General features: G+C 48.3%; 12 protein-coding genes across 12 annotated transcripts; 6 read left to right on the forward strand and 6 right to left on the reverse strand.

Annotated features, from left to right (window-relative positions):
* Window positions 1-1031: 1031 nt before the first annotated feature.
* On the reverse strand, window positions 1032-1922 carry ASPGLDRAFT_127363 (uncharacterized protein; the record flags this gene model as incomplete). The annotated part of the gene is made up of 2 exons (XM_022540717.1): window positions 1032-1697; window positions 1737-1922. Coding segments are annotated over 2 exons (852 nt in total), but the record flags the coding sequence as incomplete, so codon positions are not given.
* Window positions 1923-2607: 685 nt separating this feature from the next.
* Window positions 2608-5051, reverse strand: ASPGLDRAFT_47457 (uncharacterized protein). Its single transcript, XM_022546683.1, has 4 exons — window positions 4937-5051; window positions 3949-4883; window positions 3606-3829; window positions 2608-3553 (listed from the first exon to the last, which is right to left on the reverse strand). Exons 2-4 carry the CDS (start codon window positions 4612-4614, stop codon window positions 2797-2799), a joined length of 1647 nt encoding a protein of 548 aa, XP_022400482.1. The 5' UTR covers window positions 4615-4883; window positions 4937-5051; the 3' UTR covers window positions 2608-2796.
* A 260-nt stretch (window positions 5052-5311) lies between these two features.
* ASPGLDRAFT_342891 (uncharacterized protein) lies at window positions 5312-6109 on the forward strand. The gene is made up of 2 exons (XM_022544417.1): window positions 5312-5782; window positions 5842-6109. Exons 1-2 carry the CDS (start codon window positions 5389-5391, stop codon window positions 6018-6020), a joined length of 573 nt encoding a protein of 190 aa, XP_022400483.1. The 5' UTR covers window positions 5312-5388; the 3' UTR covers window positions 6021-6109.
* On the forward strand, window positions 6082-6622 carry ASPGLDRAFT_342820 (uncharacterized protein). Its single transcript, XM_022544413.1, has one exon. The coding sequence runs from the start codon at window positions 6198-6200 to the stop codon at window positions 6534-6536; it is 339 nt and encodes a 112-aa protein (XP_022400484.1). The 5' UTR covers window positions 6082-6197; the 3' UTR covers window positions 6537-6622.
* A 442-nt stretch (window positions 6623-7064) lies between these two features.
* ASPGLDRAFT_150112 (putative UBX domain protein) lies at window positions 7065-9210 on the reverse strand. Its single transcript, XM_022542107.1, has 2 exons — window positions 8775-9210; window positions 7065-8714 (listed from the first exon to the last, which is right to left on the reverse strand). The coding sequence occupies exons 1-2, from the start codon at window positions 8909-8911 to the stop codon at window positions 7313-7315; spliced, it is 1539 nt and encodes a 512-aa protein (XP_022400485.1). The 5' UTR covers window positions 8912-9210; the 3' UTR covers window positions 7065-7312.
* On the forward strand, window positions 9167-10400 carry pup3 (proteasome core particle subunit beta 3). The gene is made up of 4 exons (XM_022546684.1): window positions 9167-9308; window positions 9390-9408; window positions 9487-9941; window positions 10003-10400. The coding sequence occupies exons 1-4, from the start codon at window positions 9306-9308 to the stop codon at window positions 10144-10146; spliced, it is 621 nt and encodes a 206-aa protein (XP_022400486.1). The 5' UTR covers window positions 9167-9305; the 3' UTR covers window positions 10147-10400.
* ASPGLDRAFT_35810 (uncharacterized protein) lies at window positions 10318-10758 on the reverse strand (the record flags this gene model as incomplete). The annotated part of the gene is made up of 1 exon (XM_022544609.1): window positions 10318-10758. One exon carries the CDS (start codon window positions 10756-10758, stop codon window positions 10318-10320), a length of 441 nt encoding a protein of 146 aa, XP_022400487.1.
* Window positions 10759-11197: 439 nt separating this feature from the next.
* Window positions 11198-11807, reverse strand: ASPGLDRAFT_25990 (uncharacterized protein; the record flags this gene model as incomplete). Its single annotated transcript, XM_022543525.1, has 4 exons — window positions 11198-11204; window positions 11271-11473; window positions 11538-11589; window positions 11647-11807. 4 exons carry the CDS (start codon window positions 11805-11807, stop codon window positions 11198-11200), a joined length of 423 nt encoding a protein of 140 aa, XP_022400488.1.
* A 654-nt stretch (window positions 11808-12461) lies between these two features.
* On the forward strand, window positions 12462-13394 carry ASPGLDRAFT_343100 (uncharacterized protein). Its single transcript, XM_022544419.1, has one exon. The coding sequence runs from the start codon at window positions 12651-12653 to the stop codon at window positions 13173-13175; it is 525 nt and encodes a 174-aa protein (XP_022400489.1). The 5' UTR covers window positions 12462-12650; the 3' UTR covers window positions 13176-13394.
* Window positions 13395-14901: 1507 nt separating this feature from the next.
* ASPGLDRAFT_127169 (hybrid sensor histidine kinase/response regulator) lies at window positions 14902-17760 on the forward strand (the record flags this gene model as incomplete). Its single annotated transcript, XM_022540710.1, has 1 exon — window positions 14902-17760. The coding sequence occupies one exon, from the start codon at window positions 14902-14904 to the stop codon at window positions 17758-17760; it is 2859 nt and encodes a 952-aa protein (XP_022400490.1).
* Window positions 17761-18826: 1066 nt separating this feature from the next.
* ASPGLDRAFT_91495 (uncharacterized protein) lies at window positions 18827-19582 on the forward strand (the record flags this gene model as incomplete). Its single annotated transcript, XM_022550498.1, has 2 exons — window positions 18827-19261; window positions 19325-19582. Coding segments are annotated over 2 exons (693 nt in total), but the record flags the coding sequence as incomplete, so codon positions are not given.
* A 3390-nt stretch (window positions 19583-22972) lies between these two features.
* On the reverse strand, window positions 22973-24466 carry ASPGLDRAFT_25992 (uncharacterized protein; the record flags this gene model as incomplete). The annotated part of the gene is made up of 4 exons (XM_022543526.1): window positions 22973-23274; window positions 23729-23825; window positions 24049-24089; window positions 24430-24466. The coding sequence occupies 4 exons, from the start codon at window positions 24464-24466 to the stop codon at window positions 22973-22975; spliced, it is 477 nt and encodes a 158-aa protein (XP_022400492.1).
* Window positions 24467-24731: the final 265 nt, after the last annotated feature.

The following is a 24731-nucleotide window of genomic DNA, read 5'->3' on the forward strand; positions in this document are numbered from 1 at the left end:
AAATCTATCTAGGCGATGAACGGTCTTTATAGACATTTGTGTGGTGCGGCTTAAGCCCTTGTTTGCCCATATTGCTTGTATGGCATCGTTTGATGTGTTGGCGCTGTTTGTCTGGCGTTGAGCCGTTGAGCCGTCACACCCATCAAAGAAGCTCCGATACTTTGACAATAAGGACTGGAGGGGTGAAGATGCTGACTTTATGAAACAGTACCTGGGAGTCCTGCAAAAGGAGTACTCACGATATAAACAGCAAGTTATCCAGGAAACAAGGCCAGACATTGATCAACGGCTTGAAGCGTCCTAGGCGTCTACTGGTGATGAAGAGGAACTTGCAATATTATGTGACTCACAGAACCTTCTTCAAAGCGAAGCTGAACAGAATCAGGATGAGATCTCATGTTATCTAGCAAAGGGTTAGTGTTTCCTGTATACTTCTATATCGCATAAATTAATCACTATGATAGGCCTTGAAAAAGGTAACCCTCGGGTCTATTGGAGAGATCATGAGCACGAGTTTCCAATACTCGCACGATTAGCGCGGGATATCCTTTCAATCCCAGCTAGTGGTGCTGGTGTTGAGCGGCTCTTCAACTGTGCTCGTGATGTCTGTCACTATCGTCGTGGTAATCTAAAGCCTGAAACAATCAGAGACCTTATGCTCCACCTATTCTCATCCAAATTCGAACTTGAACAAAGCCAACTGGACTTAGTCAAGGAGTATCTCTCTCCTGGAGAGGCAGCTATCCTTGAGCAAGAAAGGAAGCCTGTTCCTTCGCTTGAAAACCTCGAGCCTATTAGTGCTGGCATTATAATGATGCTTCAATATCCCTGGAAAGGGCTCCAACACGAAGCAAACCAAGACACAAGCAATACTATTGCTGCATCGATTCCTTGCCATTTTCGTGCTTCCAGCTTCCTAATTGGAGTAGTATAATGTTTCGCACATGCTTGACTAAACAATGACAAGTCCATGCCAATAGCCTAAACATGCGTTGGGGAGATCTTGACGAAGTACACGTAGCATGTCGCATCTAGGCAGAAGCCGTATACGGTGACGTAAAGGGGAAAAAAAAAAAAAAAAAGAAGACGCCGAAGCTGTTGCCGATTTGGTTGGATGTTCCGGAGAATTTGGCGGCCATGGCCATGGAGCAACCGATGAGGCCCAAAACTAGGACTTTTGTGCGTCCAATGCGGTCGACCATTATCGCGGAGAAGCGGTTCATAAACACAGTCCAGCCGAGATAGCAGGCGTATAGGAGGATGGGGGGTGGAGTTGTCGAGCCCCAGCCATTATACAGCATGACTTGGTAGTTATTGACGATGAGCACGTCCGTAGATTGGCCGAGAAATTCTGTAAGACAGCCGAACAGAAGATGCTTCCGGTATAATGGGACGGTAAGGAGCAGAAACCTTTCTATCTTTCTCTGCAACTCTTTGTAGACGGCCATTTGCTGGGCCATTTGGTTGAATTCCTCATGTGCGGTGAAGCCTGCTCGTTCATTATGGAGTTGTTCCAACACAGCCAGCACGTCTTCGTGATAACCCCTCTCCATAAGACACCACGGCGACTTGGCAAGCCATGGCATGCTGAGCAGAGGAAATAGAGGCGGGATTGCTTGCGCAGAAAATTCAAATCGCCATTGGAACGCCTCATTTGCGGAAAAGTAGCAGCCGTAAACTGCCCAGGCTGCAAGAGCCTTTTAGTTCCAACAAAATTAGTACTGGAAAAAGCTGACCAGGATCTTAGTTCCATCCATATGTCCCGACACAATTAAGAACCCATGGTTTGCAACCATCTTCCCACGCGCCTCAGTAGGCACAATCTCGCAATAGTACAGTGGCACAAACAGCAGCATAAATCTCACCCCGATGCCGTTGAAAAGTCGTCTAATGAGGAATATTGCAACATGCACGGAGCCCCCCCCCCCCCCCCTGGACAGCACTTGATATCATATATAATGCACATGTCCCAACCAAAGATTTCACTTGGCCAAATTTATCAACCAGGTAAGTTGTCAAGAGAGCGCCGGTTGCACAGCAACCTATGAAGAGGGCTTACATCACGCCTAGGATAGAAGTACTCTGAGACCCGGTACCTAAAGCCACGAACAAGGCAATAACCTGATTGTAGTCAAGCATGTTGTGGTTGTGCTAGTATGACTGAAATACACACCGACGACAATTTCCGTTGAAACAGCATGGTGGAAAGCGAATTTTCAAAAACTAGCATATAGCTATGCTTAACAGGAGGCCTCGGGGGATTCCAACCACTCAAGTCAACACCGTCGGTTATTGAAGAATAGGGTTTGAGAATTAAAGGTGTTCACCGCAGTGGGTATGGGGTAAGTAATAATGGGGAACCCGGCATTTGCGGAGTCATTATTGACATCCCCGAGATAAGCCAAGCTTTCCTATGCAAATTGCAACTCGTTTTTGGTCCGGTGGTGGAAAGAGGCAAATTGTATGATATACAGTGGAATACCCCAATGCTTTGGCCCCAGAGACGAAACCAGGCATAAATAAATTTCCGCACTTCCTCAGATTTCCCCAATCTCGGAGGTTCTACAAAACGATAAACATACGAATATGCCTTCTTCAAATATTCCTCACGTTAGAATCAGCTCGCAGAGCAAAGCAACTTCAATTGGTAAGTGTAGTTAACTTCCATAAAGTAACACAAGTCAGCCCAGGTTAACCGACTAAGACGTGTGTTCGTCAATCGAGAATCATTAACAGAATCGAAGAGGTCAACAGATGAACTTGACGCGACTAGAACACCAAACAGGGTGATGGGTTTCAATTGGGCAGTAACAATGTCTGCTTGGCCTTGGCTGCTTCATATCCACTCCAAACTTCTCTGTTCACTTCCTTCAGCGGGATGTAGACGGAATTGTAGTCAGGCCAAACCACCTTCTCAGAGCCGTCGCGCGTCTTACGAACCTTCCCCTCGGTGGATGTACTCTCAAGATTTTCGTCAGAGGTGATCCAGAGGAAGGTGACACTGAGCTCGTAACCATGGAGGTGCCGACACCAGAAGTTCCAGTCCTTGAAAAACTGTCCTTCCGATTTTCTATGAGACTTCTGAATAGTGACTTGGATGGGTATGAGCTCAGCTTTCTTTTCCGCTGGGCTAAGGCGCAAAAGAACGGCATCAATGGCAGGGAAATTGAAGGCCTTGGGCACATATAAGGCTCTTTCATACGCGAGATTGTAAGTCGGAAACCCTTCGAAAACAAACTGAGGCATAGGTCCAAGTACGTCGAGACAGGGGACTCCAGTGGCAATGATAGACCGGAGAATGGCATTCTCGAGGAAATAACCGACCACCGACGGATTGCTGATGAGGACACTCATTGCTTCGATGCTATCGTCAATCGAGAACAAATATGTTCCCAGTTGAGCCAGCTCTTTTGTAATCGCTTGCCGGACAGCACCGCAGATACAATACCCAACTTGATTCTCCTCATGGAAGAAACGGTGGTCGACATGTTGGGGGGCGATATTCCCAGGAACAACATCTCCAGCGACGCATGCTTTGACATAAGATTGGTAGCTATGGGAGATTAGCACGCTATCATAACTATTATTACTGCGGAAGTACCTACTGCGACCATTCCCATTCATTTAGCGTGTTCTTCATGCGTACCGCGAACCGCTGGGATTGCCGCACCATCTGAAGGATCTCGTCACAAGCAAAGCTGACATTGTCATTCTTAGTGCAGCTTGCAAGCAACAGCGGGTTGCATCCAGTGTAATCCTCAATCTCGTTTCGGGTGTAATCCCCAAGAGTCACGGTATGATGGTGATTCCACCAAGCGTCCATTTCCACCTATTCAAATAGAAGGGGTCAGCTCTGAAAACTTCGAATTCACCAAAAAGAAAAAAAAAAAAAAAAAAAAAAAAAAGAACAAAAAGCAGCGTCAATTTAATTGGCATCTGTTAACATACCCTAGTGAATCCACCAAATACGGTGAACAAATAGTCATTGTTCTGTTGCGAAGTTGTGCGGTGGAAGGAGATATTGTTCGCAGAAGTGCTGAATACGGTTTTCGCGTCAGAGCGGCATCTATCCAGCCAATGGCGTACCCGGGCTTTGGTATGAGCCTCATCGTCGCCGTCTAGAGCATTCAATTGGTCCACAACAAAGATGACCGAAGTCGACCAGGTGTTTGTGATGAAGCTTTCGACTTCATTCATGTCTCGCAGCCCGATTATTTCTTCAGCCTTTTTGGGGGAGTCGGCCCAGGTGAATAGCAAAGCATCTTGAAGATACCGAACAGGTCTCTTATGACAAACGCGACAATCGGGTAGATACACAACCCGATAGCCGTATGCTGTTAGGAAGCATGTGAGGACTGCGAGCAGGTATGATTTGCCGTAGCCCATGAGGCCGTATACCCACAGATCTTCAAGTCCCCGAGATCGTGTTATTGAATTGAATGCTTCCAAAAGTCCGGAGAACACTTGCCGTCCCATATAGTGAAAACTTCCCTGGTCGTTTCGAATCATGAACCTTTTAGGCACCGTGGTCCCGAGGAATGGGAAGGGAAGATCCACAGAATTGTTCGGCGAGGAGAGCTTTTCTTTGGCATCGTCCCAATCTTTGTAGTTCATTTTGAAGAAGTTCATTATCCGACGACGTTGCTCCTCACAAAGCTTGGCAACACAGCGAAGCGCTGGAGCCTGCTGCCGGGCAATTTTGACATGTTGCGTAACATATTCGTCTTGCCGCTGGATGCTCTTTTGAGTGTCTGTAGTATCGCCGCTTCCTTCCTAGATGTGCTTGCATGGGATTCCCTCTGATTGCGCTAGATCTGCTTGAAAGGCCATTTGCAAACGCTTGTGGGATTCATAATCCCCCAGTCCCACTTCATCCACCGTTCCTAAAATAAGTTAGTAGAAGTAGGATACATGGTAAAGTAATAAGGGGCCTAACGTTTTTTCTTGGAGTAGTTTTCTTTGATTCTCATCAAGTTAGTGCCAGTGCCCCAAGATAGTCCAACCTTTTCAAAAGCCTCTTCCGTGCCAGAATGCATAAGGCTGAACCCCGTAATGTTACTCTTGTGTATGACCTTGATATCTGGCTTAGGGACTGGCAAGCCTGTGTACTGAATCACGTATTGCACCAGCGCATCCGAGTCCAAATTGTCGAGATCGGTGTTTTCGGGTGGCATGATGCCGGTCCGACAAAAGATAATCAGACAAGCAACTGAAACAATAGAAAATTGATGAGGGATAACCGGCTACTGTAGTATTCTGTGCTAGTAGGTGGGGATGCGAAGAGAGAGGAAGAAGGTGGGAGTGAGAGTTAAGAAAAAGGAAGGGCGAAGAGTTATATTTCGCTTAGGCAGAAGTAGAAGCGCGACTTAAGGATAAACACATGACATCATGCATCAACCTCAAAAGGTCTGCAAAGAAGAAGTGGAATACTTACACATGCAACGCCAAAATCGCGACCACCTGTTCGCGATTTCCCAGCCAACTACCGAGTACAAACACTGCTACCACCAATCCTATGTCCGACGTCAATATGGGGGAAGCCCCGGGAACCCACGAGACCACGACCGCTTCCCCCCGGGAGCCCACCACCCCGAAGCGACCGCCCAAACGACCGAGACCAGAGACACCGGGAAAAGCTATACAGGCTCCTCCTACGCCCAAGAACTGGCAGCTCGACCGGGATACGCCTCCTGCGTCCCCATCCTACGAAGCCCCCCAAAGCCAATTAGGCTTGGAGCTCCAAAGCCACATCACAGCGGCAGTGGCTTCACGCACAGCACAACTAAAGACTACAGGAGATGAAGTCTTGGGGCTTGTCTCTATGATTAGCCAGAAAGTCGCTGACTGGGAAGAGAAGAGCCTACAGGGAGCTGCCTCCTTGGGCAAGGATATTAGGACCCTGTTCCTCAACTTCAGCAGGAACCTGGCACCGGGTAACCCCACCAAAGAGGAAGAGAGGCACTGACCCTCTCCGTCCACGGGCAATAGCTATGCTGAAGCTAACCCTCCCAACTAGATGAGTGATGCTGGCAGCAAGATCATCTAATTGGGCAGGGGATGGGCATGGGGAAAGGGTGGAAGTTATCCCATCCACATGCCTTGTCTCTCCTTGTATTGTCTCCTGGAATAGCTCGTCGTTGAGGGTAGACCAACGGAAAGGCGGGGTGTCCCGGGGGAGGTTGTTCGTGCCCCATTGAATGGTTGTAAGGATAAGTTCATGGTCAGCAAGGGGTGGGAGGTCAGTAGTGACTTCCGAGGATATCCCAAGGTTAAGCAGAGCACTATTGGCCCAAGATAGGTCAATCATGTTTTGTCCTTGTGTTGGTGAGTCAGGGGGGAGTGTTAGGGTGAGATCTTGGGATTCTGTCCAAGATAGGAAAGGTTCTGCTCTGAGAGAAGGTCAAGCAGAGGACTGCCAAGCAGGGTGTTGGAGATTAAAGTCTCCTGCTATTAGGCAGGGGAGGGATGGGGCTGTCTGTGACATGAGGGACTCCAGGCCTTGGCCCTCATCTACAGCACTGCAGGGGACATTATAGATGTTGACCAGGAGTGCAGTCTTCTGGAGGGTGTTGATTTGGATTGCCAAGGTGTCCCTGGAGGTAGGTCCAAAAGGGACTAGTTCCGCTTTCAGATGTGGGTGTTTCCGTATGTATGTGAGGACTCAGGGCCTATCTGACCAGTCTTCAATCGGGGCGAGTTGGTGAAAGGATGGGTGGTGTTTGGATATTCAATGGGAGCGGTCTGTTAGGGGCTAGGCCCGGAATGTTAATAACTAGCTTTGGCACAAAAGATTTCGTTGGGGAAAAAAGGAAATGCCCGATCGGGCGGCTCTATATACATGCGCGCGCAGTGCGGGTAAATAGTTCCTCCGATAGCCTCTCCGTCCGATAGCCTCTTCGCCCGACTAGTTAAATATATCGCTTATGCGACAGGCGCAGCCTGTGACAGCTTTTGGCCAATGACCTTTGGCGTGTTGTCTATAAACGACCGCCGGAGATCGCGGTTGAATGATTGGGCGTCATGATGTCTAGGCGTTCTATTAAGATATGGCAGAAGCTGGTCTATAGAAAGATGCAACGTAGGGCTTAAAGATTGACTGGTTAGGATTGGATACAATATACGGGGTATTGGGTCTAGAGATTGTTTACAGACTGGGAAACTTGCTAGAATGAAATAGATTGAGAATGTTCATGATTAAATGCAACTCCTGACAACTATTTCGCCTTTGTTTTAAATGTAATGAAGAACAAAAACTTTCACGAAGCCGCCACATGCATCGATAATCATTAAACGTGTCTATGCATCAACGCTATCATTTCTTCCCAGGTAACTTGAGCCACTTGGGCAGAGTTCCCGGTTTCCGCGCAGGTTTATCACCCTGGCGCTGCTCTGTGGCTCCCACTCTCGAACCACCAGCGGGCTCATCTGGCACAGCCGCTGGTTGTTCGACTTTGAGTTGCTGTGCCTGACCTTGGAGCTCCGACTTTAGGAGACTGGTTTTGCTCCCCCGCACAGCCGAAGAAACAGTCGGGTCCCAGGAGAAGCTGACAAGCACCCGTCCAACCATGTTGAGATTTTTGATCAACAAAGAGCGCTCCGAGTCGGGGACCACGTTCTGAAGCTTCTTTCCTGCACGGGGACCTAGACCTCCGGCAGCGGGGAAGACTGCGAGAAGGAATTTCTCGCGCGCAAATGACTCTGCCAAACAGCTTCTCACGAAATCATAAAGAGACTTGCCAGTATCCGATTGTCCGAACTTGGCCACCACCTGGCTCTGGTCGGGAAGCCGGACTTTCACGTCGACTTCCTTCACAGATGCCAACCTTTCTGCCTCTGCTGATTCCTTTGCAGCGATTTCTGCATCTGTTGGTAGACGCTGCGGTCGTGAGGTCTCGTTTAGACGGCGCTGGTGAGCTTGTGCGTGCTCAACCGATGGGACGTAATCATTGTCATTGTAGATGAATTGAGCGGACTGGGGTGTGCTGCTGGTGGGAGGAGAGAAGACTGTTATGGGACGAGAGGCTGCCGTTGGATTTGCGGCTGGCTCGGTAGACGTAGCGGCGGGTGGTGGAGCGATGTGAGATGGCTGTTCGGAGACGGCGGGAGAAGGTTGGGGAGGTTCACCACTCGGTTCGATGCCTGTTGGCTGCTCATCGGATGTCGCCTGATCTGGTGCAGGTTGCTCTTGTGTCGCTGCCGTTGTCGTCGCTGCCATGTCGTCTTCAACCACTTTGAAGTAATCTTGGATCTTGACCATAGCTACCTTCAGAGGCTCCTCTGTGCGCCGGAAACTCAGTCTCAATAAAATATTCCCACTATTAAAACCCAGCTGTGCCAGTGACTTCTGAAGATCCGCAAATGTCGACATCTCTCGTCCCAGGGTCTGCAACACGGGGATCTCGTAGAACAACCTTCCTGCGCCGGTACCGCCATTATCTGTTGAGGGGACGCCACGTGCTGTAAGATTCCGTGTCGACCCTCCTCCCGCAACACCTGCCTCGAACTTCCGTAGGATATGCCATAACGTTGTAGAGCTGGGGAATTTATCCAAGAGACGGCCGTTGGGAACTCCGCGTGCTTCTGACTCGGGTAGTTGTATAGCGACCGTGACGACGGAGGGCGATCGAGAAAGCTGTACGAGCTCGAGCTTGGCGCCGGAGGTGAGTCCTGTGAGACGGAAGGCAAGTGAGAGGTCCAACTGTTTACTGTTGTGTCTTTTTATCGTCAGTTAGTATACTTTTTCTCTATGCTCGTGAGGTTCTTGGAGCACTTACTTCAGGCCACATTGGCTAGGTTCCGCGCCCAGTTTGGCACAGGCTTCTTGTAAAACATCAGTCAGGTATTTGCCAGGAGAGGTTTTGATGGTAGCTCTTCGAGCAGTCGAGTCTATGACTACGACGTGAGAGCTCATGGCGATTTGCGGGGCAGATTAGAAGGCAGGAAGGGATGAGTGTTTTTCCGTCTGCCTCTATTCAAATTATATATACGACGGATAGGTTAAACAAAGAATAATACAGAAGCTCTCAGAAAGAAAAAGGTGTAGAAAATATTGAAGCTGGGGAAGGGAGAGGAAGAGCAATGAGGAAGTGACTGGCAGTAGCGTCATCGCTGGCTGCGGCTCTGCCCGCGCGTAGAGAGCTTCGATTGCTGGAGCGGAAGCATCACCACCACCACAACCTCCTCCAACCTCCATCACCTCTCCTGTTGACACGCCATCCACGACATTTTTGCGGTCCGGAGCTGCCATTCTGCTCTGAGATTCTTCTTTCAAGCTACTCGTTCGTTGAGTTCGACTCAAATTCACCATGGTATGCCTTATCCAGCTACTTATGGCTGCTCAAAGCAACCACACCGATCCAAGCTGACGAGTTTCATTTTCATCATTACAGAGCAATCCTTTCAGTATCAGTATGCTGCCTGCTCGATTTTATTTTCCCTCCTTCCCCTGTCGCCGGCCAGATAACTGATACGATCGCTTGTTGACAGATGGCGGTGCCTGCGTGGCCATGGTGGGCAAGGACTGCGTCGCCATTGCCTGCGATCTCCGTCTCGGTATGCAGTCGTTGACCGTGTCGAACAACTTTCCCAAGATCTTCAACTACGCCCCCTCGACCTTCCTCGGATTGACCGGCCTGGCCACCGATGTCAACACCGTCTCAGATCTGTTCCGCTACAAGGTCAACATGTACCGACTTCGGGAGGAACGCAACATTGCACCACAGACGTTTGCCAACCTAGTCAGTTCGTCGTTGTATGAGAGACGGTTCGGTCCTTTCTTCGTCAGTCCTGTGGTGGCCGGAATCAACGAGACAACAAATCAGCCATTCATCTGCGGGTTCGACAGTATCGGCTGTATCGATTTCGCCAAGGACTTTATTGTCAGTGGGACGGCCAGTGATCAGCTGTTTGGTACCTGCGAAGGTCTATGGGAGCCAGGATTGGTAAGATTTTCTTTTGGCCTTGATCCGTGTTCGTCGGTTATCTAACGTATCCGCGAAACAGAGCCCCGATGACCTATTCGAAACGATTTCCCAAGCCCTCCTCAGTGCCGTTGACAGAGACGCCCTTTCGGGTTGGGGTGCTCAGGTGTACATCATAGAGAAGGACAAGGTGACCAAGCGTCTCCTTAAGGGACGACAGGACTAGATGCATATTGTGTTCGGGGTTTCATTTCCTTTAACGACGTTCTGTGTTCATTTAATCTCATATTACACAATTCACGCAGCTAATGGCGTCTGGTTTGGATGTTCCATTGTCCATCAACTTTTTTTGAGACGGTGTTGTCTATCGGGCATTCTCCAGTCTATATAGTTTGTCTTATGGGATTTTAGCGATATTCGGCGGCCGTTGATACATAGCACCCCAAAAATCACTACTCGTGAGAAGACAGTACAATCTTGGGTAGAGTTTACGGACAGAGACCTTTGTCCAACCAACATCGTACATCCGGCAGCCATTAATCGGGGGATAGCCCTGATCATCAGGTTCAAATTCCATATCCTCTACACCCTCAGGCAGCGGACCACGGGCGTTTTTCTCATCCCGGTCATCCCACCAACGCATGTCTACGACGATAATATAAGCTGTTGGGTTGTGACTATCTTCAGACCCCCAATCACCCGGTGCCGGTCCTGCCAGGACAGAATCAACAGAATCCTTATCAGCGAATATAGGATGTCCTTGCCGGGGAGATGCAGGGCAATAATCGCCTTCAAGGGAAATCATCAACTCTCGGTGTCGTCTCTCACCATTAGCCATCGTAGTAGCAGGTGCGGTAGATTATAAAGCCCCATTTTCCCTCTTTGTATTCTTGAAGATATTCTTCACAGATGATGGACGCATCGGTGCGGTTATGCATATGAAGGACTACCATGGTATTAAATCAAACAAGTGAGTATCTCTGCTAGCAGTCCAGTCATCTATATGCTGGATGGGCAGAGATTTGAACTCCCCGCCGCCCACTACGCTTAGCGACCAAACATCTCCTAAACCTTGATACATTCTCAATCTACTCTGTCCTAGGAACAAAATGGCTCGAGATGGTCGTCCTCGGCCTTCATGCACTTTCTAAGCCTAATACGCTGTATACTACTGCATCCGATTTTAGTCAGTCATTCTCTAGTCATATACAGCATCTTCCTATATAGTAACCGAGATCTTCGGCGATCTTTTAAGTTTATAAACAATACGCCAAAGATCATTGCCTGAAAGAAGACAATATAATGTTGGGTACAGCTGATTGACAGATTTTTCCCCAACCCACATCATACATTTGGCAGCCATTAACTGGAGGATAATGCTCTTCTTCTTCTTCTTCTTCTTCTTCTTCTTCTTCTTCTTCTTCTTCTTCTTCATTTCTGTTGGGCTGCTGATCATGACTATTTTCCTCATCCCAGCGATCCCACCACCGCATATTCATGACAATGACATGCTGTTGGGTTATGAAAATCATCTGAAACCCACATGCCCAGTGCTGGTCGTGCCAAGACAGAATCAACAGACTCCTTGTCAATGAATATAGGATATCTCCAACGGACAAGGCTGGGGCCATAGGCGCCGTAGAGGGACCACATCAAGTCTTTGTGGCGTCTATCATTGCCAATACATAATAACCCCTTTTGCATCAGTAAGATCTTCATTACTAACCTTCTGGCTTCATCTACAGAGCATCCTTCCATAACTGGGTCTTCTTGGACATTTCTTTCTAGGTCATCGATGATCACAGCACCATCACCTTCTGGGTCAAGATCTGAATTGAGGAGCTTGCGGCGGGCAAATTCCTTGGTCTTTCCATGAATTGGTTTCATCTTGCAAGATTGTCATAGAAGCAGGTGTGGTAGATGAAGAAGCCCCATTTTTGCTGGTTGATGTGTTGAAGACGCTCGCGGATGCGGGTTGCATCGTTGCGGTTGTGTATGCGAAGGACTACCATATAGTTGAATTATGACCAAGTGTATCTGTTAGCTGGATGGGCAGTTGAACTCCTTTTCCCGTTTTGCCCACTACGCTTAGCGACCCAAATATCTCCCGAGCCTTAATCTAAAACATGGAGTAATCATATTGGTTAAATAAGTATTTCGTAATTAGGTGATGGAAAGAGATAATGCAGCTGAATGAAGTGCGGCAATGCACATGAAAGAACCAATGCCACAAGCGCACCGAAACTCCAAATCAAATGTAAACTTGAAAATGAAGAGAATGTACATGCGACGGCTCGAATGAGAGAAAAAGAAACTTCCCACGACCTACCGTTCAAAAGTTGTGTCGCGTGAAAAACTTGAGCCGGTTGTTGCAGAGAAAATCGAAAGCCATACACGACAATACAAAAACATGATCACCGCAACACAACACGCTATACCGAAGAGTCCGACCAAAAATCACATGGAACCGAGTCCATTATGGCAGGTCACGAGGCTCCACCGATTACGCTTCGAGCCTAGGGCTTCAAAAACTCGATTATTTGGTTCCCGTGAGCTGTATTTTTTTATGGCAGCTGAGGATAGGACTTGTTGGTTCCAGTTATTTCGTCACCATATGGGAAATGGCGCCTGTTTTGAGTGGCTTTGCAGAGCTTGATAAGCTCTTATTAGCCGCTTTGATCCATCTGGCAATGGTTTGCAGCTGTATCCAGTGTTGTTGGCAGAGTACACATGTGGGTATGTGTGTTGGCAGAAGAGTTACGGAACCTTCAGACCACTCTCGGCATTCGGAGTTCTGATCCAATAGCCGCGATATCATTGAAAACTTCCTTTTTTTACCACAAACATGTACTTGGTCACGAAGTCCCCCAGGTCGACATCGCCCAGGAGGCGAGCGACAACCTCGCTCTCTGCAGTCATTCGATACAAAATCAAACGCAGCGGGAAGGACAAGCTGTCCATTTGGCGACTGGAACAGTTTCCCAATTGAGGGATAGGTCTGTGAGCGAAAACGAAGGACAGTTCCATCCATCAGGTCGACCCCAAACTCGCGGCGGGCCCCGCGCTTTTCCACTCTGGGGTGGATGTCAGGGCCTCCAGCCGGCAAACAGACACCGTCAAACGGTGTTTGCTTGTCGCAAATTTCGACCTCCAAACCCGGGAGGAAAGCGGGCTCATCACAGCATAAGGCTTTTTGATGCCCCCTTGAAACGAAGTATGGTTGTCAAATTCTGCCAAAGTCACAAAAAGAGGTAGATAGAAACGAAGCTAAATGAAATATCGAGACCTACAGTAACAGGTATGTTGCGCTTCGCCGTATAAGTCCCTCCTAAGCTAGATGTCCTTACTGCCACATAAGTTTTGGGCGCAGTTCCCCTTCCCTACCCAATGGCAGTTATCAACTTTCCATCGATAGGCCCAGTTTGGTAGATCAGTGCCAATGGCCACTGTGCCCATAGTTGTACGTACAGTATTGTCGTACCATTCAGACAACCTCCACTGCAGGTGCTGAAACAAGGTCAGCTCGCTAGCATGGCATTGTATTCGATTTTAATTTGCCCTGTTCCGCATGACAATGGCTGGATGGTATCAAGGATGGACCACCAAGACTAAATAAGCAAAGTCAATCTTGTTAGGCTCAGGCAGGGTTTCACCTTTGCTTCCGAGCATTGCTCTGGATGGCCCGCTGCTTGCTCAAAGTCTCAAAGGACTGCCCAGCACAAACCCCAGGATAGGTGGCTTGGGAATCGGTTCGTCGTGAGACAGTTCCCATTCTGTACCCCATGCTGACCCTCTACTATCCACGATTTTGAGCCCAGATACTGGACCTTGACCTATCGGTGAGCGCTGGCAGTCGTCCATGTACCGGGCGATTCGAGTGTTGATTGTTGCCGGTCTTCAGCTGCTGTTCGATATTCTTTTAGTCTTAATGCTAAGTGAAGTGAATAGGATGTCTAATGGAATGTATTCACAAGCAGGTGTCCTCTGCGGTGAGACAGACCACCGACTGCCCTGTGCGGCCGACTGGTCTAGAATCGGGGTCACTCGGCATGCCTTGCAGTGCTGTTGATAGCAATAAACACGATATTAACAATTCAACAGATATGCTGAACAAATACTACTCTGTACTAGTACTAGTAGTATGTACTTGATATACTGGAATAACCCCCAATATTGTGGTGTCTGACTGTATTTCGCACGGCAGTCTAGACCGGGGGATCTGCCAACTGGCCCGGGTTTGAATCTGAGGCCCCTCCGGCTCTCATTTTCCTCTTTTTCGTTTCTCTCTCTTTTCATCTCATCCTTTCCTCCATCTCCTCCTTCTATCCATCCTTTTTTTCCTCTCCTTCTTCTATCCTAATCTTCTTTTCCTCTTCGTCCTTTATCTCTCCCTCCGACTGCTTCTCTTCTGGCCTTTTCCCGACTCGACCCGCCAGACAGCGCCCCTCGTGGAAGCAGTCGACTTGTTTACTTTTCCAGGGATTTTTTTCTATTCAAATATTATTCTTTTAATCTCAACCAGCGTTTATTGTGATATCCCTTTTTTGAACATCGTTTAACTTTTTTTTTTTTTTTTATCTTCAACCGCAAGGCTGTGAACCAAAATCGGCTCAGGAACAGAACCACCAGAACCACCAGAACCACCCATAATAAACCGTCCATGTTCTAGCTTTCCAGAACCCCTCGATCCTATCCTTGGATCTGCTGTATGTCCTCGACCAATCGACCTAACTACACGGATAATGGCCGACTTTCACCTCCTCCGTCTGCGTTGATCCTTCGATCGCTAACGGTCTCGCCGTGGCCTTCTCTTCAGCCTGTCTCGAAAAGGAAGCCATGCTCTGTGTTTTGTCCAGAGGTCCGTTTCGTGAACCGTTGATCTCTCGCAACAACACTGTCGTCACTTGGCGCCCGCCTATACCTTGATCTAATCCTCTCCCTTTCTCTCCGTCTCAACATTCACCCTTTTCATAGACACACCATGTCCGACTCCCTCGAGCCGGAATGGTCAAATTCCTTTCGAACCGGTCGCAGCATGTCGTGTCTCCCGTGCAAATCAGAATGTTTGTCTGAACCGACCTCTACCTTTCGTACCGATTCCTCCAACCTGGACCAACACCCGAACAGAAGCTATTTCGAACAAGCACAGATTACCGCGACGGAACGCCTGGCAAATTTGAAACAGGAATTACGGCCGTTGGACGCGGAGGCCTTTTGGACTCGTCTTATGGAATCCCTCACTTCCATCTGCGGCGCGCAATACGGTTTCGTGGCCCGGAGAGTCGTCGAGGGTGAGCCCACCAGTGGTGTTGGTGGGAAACGACCTAGTCTGTTCGGCTTCGCATTCTACTACAACGATGGCTACCATACCGTTGGCATGCACCGAGATCGTTATCTTGCCTGCGGCAATCCCTTGTCTCATATGGACCACGAGAAACCGTGTCTGATCCCCGACAACCTACCCTCTTTCGTGTCCTTTGGCTTAGACAGACTACCTTTTACCGCGGAGGGATATTTGGCTGTTCCGCTTTTTTCGGATCGGAAATGCTTGGCTCATCTGGGTCTGATGTGGTCCGAGTCTGGCCTGCGGAAACGCAGTCTTTCCTGGCCGTTCCTGGAGATGGTTCTCAACTCTTTGGAAGGTCTGGTGGTTCAGCGGATTCGCGACGCCCACGGCGGAAAAGCGCCCCAGAAAGAGCCCAAACCCATCGCTGCGGTGCAACCGACCCTAGATGATTTGCATACCACACTTCTCCACGGATCGACCGACTTTTCCGCTCAACCGCTCAAACCATACGCACGAAGCCTCTCCCACGAACTGCGGACCCCGATGCAGGGTGTAGTTGGCATGCTGGATGTCATGCACGCGACCGTGCGGGAGGCCCTCGAAGGCAAGCATTCGATGATGACAAGTTCCGTCTTTCAATCCTTGAAAGAAAGTATTGAGATGGTCCAGGACAGTGCTCGTCGGGCGGTAGAGGCGGCAGACAACGTGGTCCATGCGTACGATCTCAACATGCAGGTGCCCCAAACGCCACAGGTCGAACGGGACAACGAGTTCTTTGGCGGTACCCCGACGGAATCACCAGTCGCTCCATACGATGGCGGGCGTCCCAACATCTTCATTGAGGGGAATAATATCGCAGTGAACCCCTACAAACGACGACGCAGTAACCCGCCAGAATACCATGGGATGCAACCGCCGAAACAAAAGATCGTTCGGATGTCATCTCGAAAAGGATTGTCTCCGCGAAGCGAAGAGGTCAAGAATGCGGTCCACGAGAGCGACAAAATCGTTCATGCGACGCCGGCGCGCCAGATCGAAGTCGTCATGGCCAACATGGTGGACCCGCGTCCTTCATTGGCTGTTCGACGGTCGGCACCGCACCTCCTTCTGGAAGGCATTAATGTCAATCTGAAGGGACCCGCAATCAGATATACCAAGCTTCGCGACTTGCTTCGTCTGGTCATCAACGAATCCCTCCATGTCGGCGGTCGACCCGAGTTTGCATCGAGTCACGCTACTGAACTGGGAGAGAAAATCGAAATCCGTTCCCGGTCTGGCAATGGAGAATTTGTTCCCAAAGTCATCAACTGGTCGATTGATTCTGCATTGCCAGACACGCTGCTCGTCGATGATCGAGACCTGGCCAAACTGATTTCGTGTGTCTTCCTGAACGCCGTCAAGTTCACCAACATCGGTACCATTAACGTTTCAGCAACCATCGGCCGCAAACCCAACGATGTACGGATCACTGTTCAAGACACCGGGCCTGGGATTCCGGAAGCTTTCCTGCCTAAACTGTTCAAACCGTTTGCTCGGGAAGACGCTTCGATCACTCGCAGTAAAGATGGCTTAGGCTTGGGGCTTCTCGTGGCAAAAGGCCTCGCCAGAAAGATGGGTGGTGATCTCGTCTGTGTCCGGTCTTGTACTACTGGCCCCGATCATGGGTCTGTGTTCGAGATCAGAGTACCCGTCAACCAAGAAGCTTGCAAAGGATTGATGACTCCGGAAAAAATCCTGACACCGCCACAACTCATTGATCCGTCACGTCTGAGTAGCGGAAGCACCAGCTCCTCTTCTTCTTTCCTATCCCCTTGCAATCGTATTTCCAATCAACCTATCCAGCAACCGTCTCCCGCTCTGACGGAGGAGCCATCATCATCGCATTCACCAGCCCCCAAACCCAAGTCTTCGATCAATGGCGACGCATATGACAGCGCTCTGGGACAGAAACACCCCCTCACATTCTTAGTCGCCGAAGACAACCAAATCAATCGACGCGTCCTCGTGCACATGCTAAAGAAACTCGGCTACCGCGAAGTCTACGAAGCCTGCAACGGCAAGGAAGCTGTGCGGGTCATGCAAGAAACTCTCACCTCGCACCGTGCAACCCTTATGCCACCTGGCAGACCGAAAATGACCCCCGGGAGCCCGGGAGAATCTCCTATCCCGGACAAACAAAATCATCAGAAGAACCTGAAGCCGGTCGATATCATCCTGATGGATCTGTGGATGCCAGAGATGGATGGCTACGAGGCGACTTCTAAGATTCTGCGATTAATAGATGGGTACCACGGGCAAATTCCTCCTGATACTCGACGCAATCCGGCCGTTTCCTCGAATTTGGACCCGACATTGCCTAATAATACATCAGGAGTTCAACTCCCGCCATCCCCCACCGTCCTAGCCGTCAGCGCAGACGTGACAGACGAAGCACTCAGCCGTGCATCCAAGGTCGGGATGAAGGGATACATGACCAAACCGTATAAACTAACAGATCTCGAACGACTGATTGTCGAGTTCTGTGCCGATGGCGGTCGTACCCCTGGACCATGAAATGAATGAACATACATGACTTGATATCGCATTCTTTTTATTTCATTCTTCAATATATAGCTTTGTTTTCTTCTTTTCTTCTCTTTTCGATGTCTTTTCTTCTTGGTCGGATATAATCCGTTTTGGTTTGGTCTTTCTCGCGGGCGTACGCCCGATTCGGATTGTATTTACGAGCGAAGCTCTTGCCCTCGATGGTATTGTTAATAATGATTCATGACATACATAAGTTATACATAGAATTGATGTCTACTCACTTTCACTTCTCGTACGGGCTGTTTATTTGTTCCATTCCATCAAGCAGCTAAACGTATCCGAGAAAACATACACTTGAATTGGCGATCGTCGTAGACATAAGGAGGATAGAGGGGATTTAGTGATCAAGACAACATGCTTGATGACACTAACGTCAGCAATAAGCATAATTCGGACTCTTGGTTTTCAGCCGGTCGTGTGTCGGATCAGTATTCAGGAGGAATGGTAGGACGTCTTACGTCTATTCGCTCCAAGCGCGAGCATGTTACGCGCAGATGAGACCGAGTTCTTTCAACATGTCTTTTAAGCTGTGGATGTTGTGCAATGGGTATCTTTGACTCTGCTTGTTAGTCTTGGTGTTCATAGAGTATGAAGAATGAGTAGAGTGGACGTGGGCGTGGGCGTGGACGTACCTGTTCATGTACCTGGTCAGACAGATACATGATATATCCATCAAGAATATCCATAATAAGATACCTCACAAGAAAGCGTTATGTCCCTCAAGATACTCTACAAGAGAGAGGGTGCCCTATGTTGGAGATGGGAAGACCAAGGTCTCTAGAGTACGGGGCGACCTCACGATATTCTTCGTATATGAAATTGGCGACGGTCGTGGAATTGGCGTATAGTGTTATGTGTAATATGTCTCAAGGCTTTCTCTCCATGTTTCACCTGTATGAGGACTGAGTGGCCTTATGATGTGGGGTACAGAACGTCTTCGAACTTCAATTCCCTGGGCCTGTGCCAAATAGTACTTCTTCCGCATAAATTTGGGTGTTCGCGCCGGAATAATCAGGAAAACAGGATAACCCGTTCCTATCTGGTTATAGATGAGGCACAAGAGTCGTACTGGGATGGTTCACTTTGGGCAGATCTTTTCAAGCGTATTGACTGTTGGGTCAGCCCATACATCCTGCTCTTCACATCATACGGCTCACCAGGTAGGGGTTTTGTGGGCTTCAATGAGGAGAAACATAGAAAAACTCCTTTGATATTTGCTCCTGAACAGCAGATATCACTACGAGCGGATGAAAACGTCAAATATTACAGCCCATTTCGAGCACCTCTATTGACACCAGTTGGTCTGCTGCTTGACAAGGATGAAGCAATGGAAGTGGTGGCACTATTCACAAAACAAATGCAACCACGTCCGTCTCTAACAGAGGACCTAAAGGAGGGACTGGTCATATTCAGTGGTGGACACATAGGATTGCTCATAAGTCTCATAGGCGTCCTACATAAAGTACCAGTAAGTATTCCAACCCTTTTAGTTCCAGATATCGAATTCCCTCTCAGATGAATCTTTCATAAGGATATTTATGACATTTTGCGGAAAGGCAGGATGCTTGATTGGCAGACTGTGGCTAGAACTCTCTTTGGTCGACCTCGAGTGCTCTTTCAACACCTTTCTGGTGAGCCATTTTCTCAGGGCATGCCTAGACCCAGGCAAACACAGTCAAGTGATGCAATCAGAGTTTTCAAATGGGTTATTTTTTGCCATGGTCTCTTCAAGTTTGAAGCTGAAGATGAAGATTCTGGATTCAAAGATGCTCTTGAAAACATTTGTCGCTGTGACGGCTCAACGGCTCAACGCCAGACAAACAGCGCCGACATATCAAACGATGCCATACAAGCAATATGGGCAAACAAGGGCTTAAGCCGCACCACACAAATGCCTATAAAGACCGTTCATCGCCTAGATGGATTTCCTTTTCTTCTTCTTCCCCAAATTCGATATTCTCGTTGTTAGGCTACCTAGTCCAGATATGAATATTATTCGTTTTATCTGCTAGTTTCCGAGCCCGTGACAACGGGGACTTAAATCGTTGTAAGAGTCAACTTGAACGAGGGGGCAGAGAGATTTCTCCCCCAGGTTGGGGACCCTCCTGGCAGCAACGTAGGTTCTGACAGGTTGACAGCCCAATATCTGAATTTGGACTCGTGTATGCGCTGATAGGCTGAATTATTTTCTTTGTTGGTTATCGATCAGCCGGCAGCCAAGACAGAAGTACATGTCAATCATGCAGCCATCCAGCAGGTACATACTACGTGACAGGTCATAAACCCTGCGTTGCTGCGAATAAGACTGGAAACTCGCAAGGCTGAGCTGTACATGAAGAGAGTGTGATGAGATGGCCTACATACATTAGCATTTGACATGGCGAGGGTGATAGATACGGGAAGAATGTTGGAATAAGGGACTCACAAAACGGACGGAGATCAGGACAGGGAAGACTATTAAACCACAGGCTTACTATGTGACTGAAATTCTACTCTATTTAGTAGGCGAAGATCGAACGTAAGGCAAAATTCGCCCTTTGCTCGGCGAAGAGGATCCCGGCCAGCTTCTCTAATTCACACCCTTGCGCACAAGTTGTGAGACCACGCCAGTTCCATGACGAGAAACTACGGATCACCAAAAAATCTCTTACCGCCTGCTGGCGACGCCCTGATCCATCATAATCGCACACTTGGTCTCATTTGCGAGGTGATTGCGTGGCCCTGGGCGGAACTAGATAGGTGTCCACGGTTAAACCCAGAAACAAAGTAACAGAAATGACGTTTAGCTTTGCAGTCGTCCATGGTGATTTCCCTTTTTGCAGCGTTACGGATGGTGAGTATGGTCCATTCGATGTCTTTTAATCAGAACATCGTTTCGCTTGATTTCGGTATATGAGAAAGCCGAACGTTGGGCTTCAACGCAAACATTGCCTTTCCCCAGTATTTATCGGCACTTGGGGACAGGCATATCTCGTTTTCTGTATGCTCAATCCCGTATTATGCGGGCGGCGCTGTTCATGACCGCTAACTGAATGGTATTATATGGGCGACTTCGCGCTCGCAGTTAGCGGCTTGATAATTCTGCCGTACCTAGCCTCTATGATCTTGCTGATACCTTTTCCTTATTTCGTCAATGAGATATAGAAGACGTTTATTCCCGTATATCCAATTTGCAAAGTATCATGGCCTATCCCTGAGCCCAAAATGCTCTGAGGGCAAGACGTGCTTTCCCGGATGTCAGTCCTGTGTATGAAGGATACCAAGAATGCCATTCGGCGGAAATCATTGTTTTGCGCCGTGAACCGGGTAATCAGTGTAAGTGATAGGATGGGGCATGGCTTAATGGGATTCTTATCCCATGTTATCGACGCGGTTGTCCGAGTTTGTACTGACCACAAATCGGGCGGTCCTTTTCTACTCGTGTGTGTGTGTGTGTGTGTGTGCCGATGACGAGATATAGAGTAGGTTTTATCCTGGTTATAGATATCAAACTAGGACCAGCAGCACCATTGGCTATCTGTTCTGTCTCACTTTCGGCTCGCATGCAAGTCTATTTGCGGTAGAATGCACGAAACGTGTCTAATGAGATAGTCATAGGTAGCTTTTCCTTTGCCATGGATATTTAACACCCGGTATCTCTGAATGCCATCAGTTTGTTACAGTCGTGTTTTGCTCTGTGAAGGTATCTGGTAGCCTTTTGTGCGGTGGGGGGGCGAACTGAAAGATGGACAAGCTGGTTTATTGCCCGGGTAACTAAGGTTTAATAGAAGATAGATACTTGCCAAAACTGAGAGGTCTAGCTTTTCTGAGGCTTCGACGCAATCGTTCGTACCGAGATACTATCGTAGAGTTGCGATCTCTATGTAAGTTCAGCTTCTGCTCCTATTTTCATGTACTAGGGCAGCGTACTTCACCTAGCTCGAGTTGGGTCAAGGGAGTGTTCTTCCTTCTGCTGTTAATAAACCATTCTGTCGCAGTAAACAGAATCATAGTCTCTGCCCTGCCGGCTCCGCTCTGAGATACAGGGCTGAGGCAATGTGAGAGACTCGCTCATACGGGGCGAGAAAGCCATTTTTCCTCGGTGCTATCAGTATCTCTCAGAGACAAAGGAGGGATGCCTGGAGGAATTCGCCATCTTATCATGTATCTCCCCATTGATTCTCCGTCCGACCTGCAAGTGCAGGGGAATCTACATCGATCTCATCCTTCGAACACAGCCTCATGGCTTCCTGTATCCGCAAAGGCCCAGCCGTCTGGGCAACCATTTCTGTTCCCAGCAAGGGCTGCGGTGGCTAATCAGGATCCTCCTGTTTTCCCATAGCTCCTTCGGTCTGTCATCTGACACTGATTCGAGTATTTGCCAGTCTTTTGCTATCAAGCATCTTTCCGTAAATCCATTGCTTTACCTTTATGCCTGAAAGCTCCAGAGCAAGTTCAATGGCCTTGTTTGTCGTGAATGGAGTATTTTTCTAGACTAAATTGCGTCAGCGATGTACATCAATGTATTGAGGCCATTCTCGATTTCTCCCGTTTGACTCTTCTGGGCTTTTTAAGGAAGTCATTTAAGGAGTCATAACACGCGTTTCGACTCGCCATGTGGTGCTTACCTAAGCAATAAGACGCCTGCCGTAACTAGTTATAGCCTAGAAACATGCTCAGGTCACGCACGACGATATTTTTGGTCAGCCGTGAAGACTCCATGATGGGCCAGTGCACTCCTTTCTCCATTATATCTTGTCGCAAACCGATTTATGCTGAGTAGTCCCAATTGGTGGGCTATGGGGGAAATTAAAGGAAGGTAGTGTATATTGGGGGATATTGCGGATACTTGGTAAAGGGCATAATAAAGAACCCGGGAAGAACTTCTCAGGCAGGTTTCAGGCAGACAGGCTGTTCGTTGGTCGAAATTTCTGGTGGAATAGAAGGGTGCTAAACGAGTCTCCCATCAGCACCCTTCGAGAACAACTGGATGATATGGAGATAGTTGAAGACGTCGGTGGCAGACATGAGATCTTCATCCCAAAGGGGTTATTCCAAAAGGGAGAGTAGAGCTCGATCACACCAGTTTCCCAAATCCATTGAAGACTGTTCGGCTTCTAAAGCTCCTGAAGGAATAAGATACCGCATTTTCTCAACGCTTTCATCATGGGTATTCTCTGATTTAATGGCAGCAACGATTTCAGAAGGTTTCGTGAGAGCCCAGCGTGCAACAGCCAGGGTCATTCTCGTGTGGGTCAGGCATGCTAATCAAATAAGGGTGAAAATAAAACTCTGTTATCCTCAAGCACATCCTGCTCGCGTGGAAGGTATTGAGCAAAAAAAGCTCATGCCTGGTAACCAGAACAATGTGCTTCGCCAAATCACGCCAATGAGTAAAATAGCTGATTGGAGTGGCCTCACCACCGCTGAAAAGCAGTCCAACTGCCTGGTTGTGATTATCAAATACCACATTCCGGGGTCCCCATGCTATCCCCGAAAAGGCTGGTCCAATGTTTTTCGATGCACACGATTCTAGTGTCTTCCTGAAGTGACTATCGTCAATTGATCATGTCGACATAACGATAGCCAACAATTGATATTTGAGCATTCTGAGAAATGCTACACTCTGGCTGGTATATAGAGCGTATAGAAAATTTTGACAGCAGACTTCACCAATGAAGCTGGCTAAATAGGGCTGAGAATAGCAACACCAAAAACTTGGAGTCGTAGACGATAGTGCTCTCCGAATCCTTCCTTGACTTAATAGGTTTTCGTGTGTCTCTCGCAATTGGCTATGTAGGCCGTGGAAGCTTGCATTCTGTTGAAATCCCGGTGGTACGACGAAGAAAGGCTCTGTAGACGCCAGAACGGGTGTTGTCACATCCATTGAGCAACGGAAATACGCTGGTCGCGACATATCCGTGTTAACGGCCAGTCCAGCTAGTCCGGTACTTACCTCTGAGACCTCGGGCGCGAGTAAACTTTGATGTCCATTGCATGAGTTGGCCGAACAATTTCACCGTAATGGCCAGTTTTACTGTATCTGAGTCCATCTGTAGCAGGTATTTCATCAAGTCCCCCAATGTAGGTCAGTAGTGGGCAGAGTTATGGAGGTCATAAATGGTGATTTCCAGTGCCCCAGTGGCTCTGGCAATTGGTCACAATGACCTGTTGAAATGTGGTCTCAGGTAGTTCCAACCACCATTTCATCACTGTTAGGAATGAATACAATATTTGACAACAACTCAGGTTTTGTTGTTGCTTGACCTGACTCACTATGCCGGCATCACCAACAGTTATACATCCGCTTGCCAAATCTGTTTTTTTTTTTTAAGACACGGTCCAGTCATCTAGATCTTCTTGGAGAAATAAAATTTCCGCTTCCTAGACCCATGCCTAGTAGCTGTGCGCTGATGTGCATGTGATAGTTTCGTTTCAGTCGAGGACGGTTGATCGGACTTGGAAAAGCAGTTGCCAAATATTGATATCCAAGCAATTAATCTGATAAAGCGCTATGCTTTGGTAGGTAAGTATATAGAGCGTATATAGAGAAGTATGCTAGCGACTCATGAGGTGATTCGTAGCGTCGATGTAGCCCGAGGAGAGGACGAGGAGAGGAAATGACCGGTGTAGTAGATTCGGTTATCATTCACTTACTGTCTCTTGTGTTCTGTCTTAGGGCAATGTAGAGCATTTTTGCAGCCGATTCACTCAACTATGATCTACAAGGATGTGAGAGTTAACACTCATTATTAAATATGAGCAATTAATGGTATATTGGTGTAAAGCGTAATGTCGCTCTCACTTCTTTCTCTTGGTTTGTGCTCAAGTACTATGTATCAAGATCGGCTCTCCATCATGTTCCTCAATCTCAGCCCTACGACTTTCGGTCTCTCCATCTGAACCTGAGGACCCATTATCTAGATACCCTATTAGTATATAATCACCCTCGCCTCCAA

This window comes from Aspergillus glaucus (genome assembly GCF_001890805.1).
Source record: "Aspergillus glaucus CBS 516.65 unplaced genomic scaffold ASPGLscaffold_11, whole genome shotgun sequence".
Classification (NCBI taxonomy): Eukaryota; Fungi; Ascomycota; class Eurotiomycetes; order Eurotiales; family Aspergillaceae; genus Aspergillus; species Aspergillus glaucus.

Coding starts and splice junctions, on each gene's coding strand:
- pup3 (XM_022546684.1), top strand. Junction 9,942..10,002: donor GTCTATGGGAGCCAGGATTG/GTAAGATTTTCT, acceptor TCCGCGAAACAG/AGCCCCGATGACCTATTCGA.
- ASPGLDRAFT_343100 (XM_022544419.1), top strand. CDS start 12,651: ATGTGGGTATGTGTGTTGGCAGAAGAGTTACGGAACCTTCAGACCACT.
- ASPGLDRAFT_342891 (XM_022544417.1), top strand. CDS start 5,389: ATGCATCAACCTCAAAAGGTCTGCAAAGAAGAAGTGGAATACTTACAC. Junction 5,783..5,841: donor TGGCTTCACGCACAGCACAA/CTAAAGACTACA, acceptor CCAGAAAGTCGC/TGACTGGGAAGAGAAGAGCC.
- ASPGLDRAFT_342820 (XM_022544413.1), top strand. CDS start 6,198: ATGGTTGTAAGGATAAGTTCATGGTCAGCAAGGGGTGGGAGGTCAGTA.
- ASPGLDRAFT_150112 (XM_022542107.1), bottom strand. CDS start 8,911: ATGAGCTCTCACGTCGTAGTCATAGACTCGACTGCTCGAAGAGCTACC. Junction 8,715..8,774: donor CCTAGCCAATGTGGCCTGAA/GTAAGTGCTCCA, acceptor GACGATAAAAAG/ACACAACAGTAAACAGTTGG.
- ASPGLDRAFT_47457 (XM_022546683.1), bottom strand. CDS start 4,614: ATGAACTACAAAGATTGGGACGATGCCAAAGAAAAGCTCTCCTCGCCG. Junction 3,830..3,948: donor TATTTGGTGGATTCACTAGG/GTATGTTAACAG, acceptor CTATTTGAATAG/GTGGAAATGGACGCTTGGTG. Junction 3,554..3,605: donor AATGAATGGGAATGGTCGCA/GTAGGTACTTCC, acceptor AATCTCCCATAG/CTACCAATCTTATGTCAAAG.